The sequence below is a fragment of the Glycine max genome, chromosome 9 (assembly GCF_000004515.6).
Source record: "Glycine max cultivar Williams 82 chromosome 9, Glycine_max_v4.0, whole genome shotgun sequence".
NCBI lineage: Eukaryota > Viridiplantae > Streptophyta > Magnoliopsida > Fabales > Fabaceae > Glycine > Glycine max.
This window is the reverse complement of record NC_038245.2, coordinates 10,768,863-10,775,380: the sequence shown is the minus strand read 5'-3', so window position 1 is coordinate 10,775,380 and position 6,518 is coordinate 10,768,863. Positions and strand designations below refer to the sequence as shown.

The 6,518-nt window shown below is 32.5% G+C and overlaps 1 protein-coding gene across 1 annotated transcript; it reads left to right on the top strand.

Moving 5' to 3' along the window:
• The first annotated feature begins 250 nt into the window (after window positions 1-250).
• Window positions 251-6,293, top strand: LOC102662082 (ABSCISIC ACID-INSENSITIVE 5-like protein 1). The gene is given in 5 exon segments (XM_041005461.1): window positions 251-273; window positions 1,765-2,318; window positions 2,321-2,531; window positions 5,936-5,988; window positions 6,064-6,293. Coding segments are annotated over 5 exon segments (1,071 nt in total).
• The last annotated feature ends 225 nt before the right edge of the window (window positions 6,294-6,518 follow it).

Genomic DNA, 6,518 nt, shown 5'->3' with positions numbered 1-6,518 from the left:
GTAAGATAAGAATCAAACACTTATAAAAGAATTATTCGCCTAACAAAATCCCTTCATCTTTTTTTTTTTTTTTTTATATAAATAGTTACTTTTGTCTCTCAATTGATAAATGCGTCTCTGAAAGATGAAGATATAAAATTTAGTCATTGAAAGTGTAAAAAGTACGATAAATCTATCCGGCCATTAACTTTCCTCCGTCATTGTTAATAAAATAATCTACGTGATACGGATGAACAAATTTGTAACTGAAATGATTGTCAACGTGGATTGCCTGTATATGAGCATATTTGTCATAATATCTTATAATTTGATCAAATTTTCACTAAATTGCTCACTTTTAACTTTAAAATTATTCCATATTCCAATTCTAACTTAAGTACCCTTATATTTAGATTGAAAATAATATGTCAAGAGTTTTTAGTAGAAAAAACACAATCGGCCGCAGGATTAAATTTATTTATTTTTAAAAAAGAATTTAATCAGTTTTTTTTTTTTAAAAAAAAAGCTCTCACAAAATTTAAACTAGATAAAGCTAAAGTGGAATTATAAGTCTTTTTCCTTAAATAATAAAATGTATATATATACCTCAAATATGAAAAAATCCCTTGAATAAACCTTATGTGCCTCCACTCAAGACAACACTTATTATACATAATATGAATGAAATGAAAATAGTTACTAATAAATAAAGAACCCAAATAAATTTAAATAAAAAATACAATAATGCTCAAACTAATAAAGAGGTTAACTTCAAAACAAAACAAAAAAAAAAACTAATATCTCTCGCTGAATTAGGAGCTGCAGCGACCTTGCATTCCATTTGGCATATTGTGGAAGAGTACGTAATAAAGATTAATAATTAATCGAAGAAACAAAAAATTTCAAGAAATAAAATACTTTCATTTTTTTAAATGGTAACTCAATTTTTTTATATCATAAAACTAAAGAAATTTATTTTATTTTGGAAAATAAGTAGTTATATTAATTAATTAAAAAACTAATTAACAATTTGATAGATGAATAAATAGATAGATAATCAAAGTATAAGAGTTCAAATCTTAAGCTGTATTTTACTATTTTTTTATCCCTTTTTTCCTAGCTTTTCTCGTATACAATTCATTATCAACGTCCAAATATATGTGTCGTATTTTTTATACTTTCAGGGATTAAATTTTGCATTTTCATCTTTCAGGGACGCATTTGTCAGTACAGTGGGAAGACGAATCCTTGTTGACAATCATTTTAGTGACAAATTTGTCTCTCCGTGCCACATAGGCTATTTTATTAACGATGACGGACGGAAGTCAATGGCCAAATATATTTGTTGCATTTTTTACACTTTCAGGAACTAAATTTTATATTTTCATCTTTCAGGGATGCATTTGTCAACAAATTACACATTGAGGGACAAAAGTGACCAAGGTTATTAGACTCGCGATTCTACGTAAAATCGTGGAAGTTCCATAAACTCGACTCGTAGAATCGAATCGTAAACTCATAAGAGTTTACTCAAATAAAAAAAATATATTAATATTTCTTTATATAAAATCATAAGTAAATATTTCAACCCTAAAATAAATGAAAATAATAAACTTTAACAATAATTCAATAAACTAACATAGTCCACTATCCACACTCAATCTAACATAAATTCATACGATAAAAAACATAAGCAAACAAAACTCAAGTTATTGATGTTCAATTCAAATCTCTCCATGAAAATTAGAATCAAGTTATTGATTTGATGCACTTGATTTGATGCAGATTTGTTTCTCAACTAAGCATACAAAACTCAATACTCTCACTCACCCTTGATGAGTTCTATTGCAAGAATGGAAAGAGCTTAGGATCCATGAACATGGATGAATTCCTTTCTAGCATTTGGAACTCTGATGATAACAACCAAGTTAACCCACCACTACCCACCCTTGATGAAGCTGCAAAGGGTAAAAGTGTAGTAGCAACTAAATCCACCACCATTTCCCAGCCATTATCTATCCCTCCCCCAATTTGCAAGAAAATTATGGATGAAATTTGGTCTCAGATCCACAAAAGCCAACCACACTACAATGAAGCTAACAATAGCCTTGTTAGGAATGAGCCACTACTCAAAAGGCAGCAAACACTTGGGGAAATGACTTTGGAGGACTTCCTAGTAAAAGCTGGGGTGGTACAAGAATCATCATCACTATTCAAGTCTTCATTATTATATCAAAATCAGATTGGTAACATTGCAAGTAATGGATCATTGAGTGCAAGTTATAGGTTCAGGCATGTAATAGGGACAAGATCTAGTGTGTCTTGTAATGGGCTTGAAACACAAACATGTTGGCACATAATAACAACTTAGTTATAAAGGATGTCACTACAAATGGCACTGTGGGGAAATGTCCAAGCTTAGGAGAATCAAGTGGGAAGGGTAATAGGAAGAGGATCATTGATGGCCCTCCTAAAGTGGTAGTAGAGAGAAGGCAGCGCAGAATGTTGAAGAATCGAGAATCGGCGACACATTATATAGTGTTTAAAGATTGGTTAGAAAGACAATTATGATAGATAGGATTATGCTTCTCAACAGAGAAAAGAGTGTACATACAAAACAATTCTGCTAAAATTATGCAACAATGGAAGAATCATTCAAGAATCTGGCAAGGAGTATTAATTGTTTTTCAAAAAAATAAATAAGAAGACTCTAACATGCATAAAATTCACTTCATTCACTAGGTTCTAGTGATATACAGGGTTGTTTGCAACATTCTATTCAATTACTCCCTTAATAAGCATCGTTTCAATTAACAAAGATGAATTAACAGAGAAGCTTTGAGAAAGAAAACACCTTAGCGTCGTGGAGCAAAGCTTGGAGCTAGGTCATGAAATGAGGACTTTCGACGAGTGAGGGCTTTCAAGTTTCAATCTTCTGCAATGACGAGGACTAGCATGGCAGCACGACAGCGATGACGAGGACCACCACGACCGAGTAGCTCAGCACCCAAACCAAACTTGAACAAGGTAGAGTGAGTGAGTAGACAGAGTCGTGAGAGTCATTTTCGGGGGGTTTTCGTACGACGCCATTTTGAGTTTTCGTAAATCCGCGGACTCGGAACAGACTTGTGAGTCTATCCAAACTCGTCTGAGTCTGTGCTAAATCGGACGAGTCTATTTCGTTTTTGATTCTGCTTCCGATTTAACTCGCCGAACCTTAGTGGAATCGTAAAATCGTACGATTTTACGATTTAAATCGCGAGTTTAACAACCATGAAAGTGACTATTTATCCTCTTTTTTTTTTCTACTAAAATTTTTAGGGTTCTAGAACTATGCTCTCTTTATGCTCCATTATGCCTAAATCAAATCAGTCAAAGGTGCATTTTCCATTTTTCAATTTCAATCCTTCCGTCTTCCTGCTTCTTTTTATCGCATTGGTGTTGGTAACTTTTATTTGCATTCCTTTCCCATTTTCCCATTTTCATCTTCTCTTTGGAACAAATGCAACATTATGTAGTGAGTAAGTTTCCTTTCTTCTTCTTTTATAAAATAAAGTTCCCTTTCTTTTCTTTTGGGTTTCTCATCTTCTCTTTTCCTTATTATTGAAACATTTTGATCTTGCAGAAATTAGTAATAACTTTTTAACATTTACTTATATTATTGCATCCCTATCCCTATTTATTTTAGTGAAACTTCTATTGTTAAGTTGGTCACATAATTTGAAATTGATACTCATTGTCAATTTGATCTCTAATTTGTATTCTTTATTTAATTTGATAAAATTGTTTATGTTGAAATTTGTGCAGCTATTGAAATTGATATGAGTTTGTGATTATTAGGAGCTAATGCCTTCTTAATGAGTTTGATGTCTGATAGGAATGCACTTGCTCCAACAGAAGGTTGACTAGCTTTGATGTTCAAAAGTGTTTGTGTTGTAGGAAATTAGCAACCTATTGCCATTCATTTTGCAGCTTCAAATTAGTTTCTTTTTCACATACAAAAAGGAAATTATGTAAATGTCTTACAGTTGAAGTAGAGATAATAATACAAATAGGGATGTTCAGTTTGGTGTCTTCTTTTGTGTCTTAAGGAGTGTTCAATTCGGTCTTGAGTTATGGATTGTCTTCTTTTCCTCTAAAAAAAAAAAGTTATGGACTGTCTTATGAAACATTTAAACTGAATTTGCATAGGGATTTACCAACTATATCTTTGTTTTTATTGGTGTGTTAAGCAGTGCTAGATGTTATTATTTAGATTTACCAACTTTGCTTTTAGCTACAATGTTTTGTCAACCAGTCGGGGCATATGTTCAGTTAGATAAAATGTTTGGTAACCTATGACTCTCATCTTTCTTTGTTCTTTTTTTATTTTCACTTTTCGATTCTATTGTAAAACGTTCTTGATCTTTTTCATTTGAGGAATCAAAAGGTTTTGTGCAGTAGTGTGTCCGTGAGTAAGTGCTGATTCTCATATTTCTTTTATTTTTTTTTTTATATTTTCAGTTGTGTGATTTTGAGTTCAAAGCTTACATTTTTTTCATTTTAACTTTTGTGATTCTAATATCAAAGCTTCAATTTTTTTGTTTTCATTTTTGCTTTTACAATTTTAATGTATAGCAGTGTGCGTGGGTGGATAAGTCCAGTAGTGTTTGATGTTTTTTTTTTCATTTTCTTTTTTACTCTTCTAATGTTTTTCTTTTCCTTTGCTTTTTCATCTTTTGTTTTTCATATTATTCAAGTACTCTGATTTTCTGATTTCAGGAATTTGAATCTTGTGCTTTAGGTAAGTGATTCTTTTTCGAGCTAATATTTTGAATAGGGGATACATAAACATGTTGAATTCCATTTATCCATTTTTAGTTTATTATGTTTTTTCAAGGTGAATGCTTTTTCAATTTATTGTTTGATTAAGATTTCTCATGAAGTAGATGAAGTCTAAATTCAACTCAAAAACTACGGTGTGATAGTTTAATCATGAATCCAGTCACATGAAAATAGTATCTGCACATTACAAAAATATGAATTGCCTTCACATATGTTTAAGTTACTTCTCAGGTGCTTTTTATGTACGTCTCCCAATTAAGGCAAGTTCTCTAAATACAAATTCATCAAATTGTTTTGATTTTTAAATACTATTGAATATTAACTTATTCTTTATGAGAATAGAGTTCATTGGATTTAGCTTTTAATTGTGGATTGAATGGGCCTATTGCGGTGGTCAGTCCAGATGAAATGAAAAATGAAACATGTTACTTTATTGCGTGAGCTTTTACATAAATGCTTTGAGTTATTTTAGATAAGAGTACTCTTGGAAATCAATGATTTGATCATATCATAAATGCTGAATGTATTATAGGAGTATGTCGAAAGGGACTTCTTGGTTTCTTCTAATGGACTAGATAATTCACAACCTTTTTTTTTCTTCTTTTTGATTGATTTCTAATGTCCAATATGCTTTTAGTATTTGCAACTCTTTTTTTCTCTTTCATTTCTTAGTTGGAGCTTAAGCTCTGGGATTTCATATTTAAACTTACTGCATTTATTTCATGCACTAGATTCATGCTCAAGGGATTGTTCTACTACTAAACAAGCACGCTTTCCTGAAAATATATTCTTCAGTTCCATTTTCACATGTGTAATGTGTTTTAAATTATTTGATTTGTGAGTTGTATTATTTGATTTGTATTTTTTTATGTGTATTATTTTATATTTTCCTTTAGTTTTGAAACTCTACCATACTATATCATAGCATTACTTGGTTCCTAGAGTTAAGATATTCTATGAAATACACGTGATGAACTTAGTTACAAGCTTCATACATGTAAATTGAACAATTCAAGAGTTCCATGGTTCAACCAAATGATAAATAATTCTCAAATCAGATTCTGATGAAGGCTAACTAGAGCCAAAGGCTGTGGAAATGTCATAAATGCTAAACTTTTTAGACCAATGACAGGTGGCTTAATATTTTACAAGCAGCTCCTCAACGTGGCAAATTTCCTGCATGGGGTTACTTTTAGAAACATTTTCCCGAAATGGGTCTGTTTCTAAAGTAATCCCTGCATGGTGCTCTTTTTTACGTAGAGACCATGCAAATCGCAAGGAGGAATGGCGATTTCGTCGTCGACGCGACAACTGGCACCGGTGTCGCCATCTTCAATGGCGTGTTGCACCAAGCTTGGACTCGCCAGTTTGACTGGCGAGTTGAGGGTAGGGGTTTGCAGTTCTCAGGCTACGTGCAGCAGCTTTGCAGGAGGAGGGACAGCTTTTTGGTGGAAAACGCCAGTGCTACTGGCGATTTGTGCTGCAGGTAGGAGTAGCCAGTAGCACTGGCGATTTGAGCATGAAGTAGCCATTCCCAATGGCGATTTCAGCTCCTTTATAAACCAAAGCTCCGCCCATTTGATGTGCGTTTCTTGTGCGTTTCTTAAAATCATCTGAGAGTTGATATTTTATGTGCCTTTTCTAAAAAATAGTGACTTTCAAATTGTTTATCCTATTTTGTGTTGAATCCTAAAAACATTGTTGAAGGCAGGTTC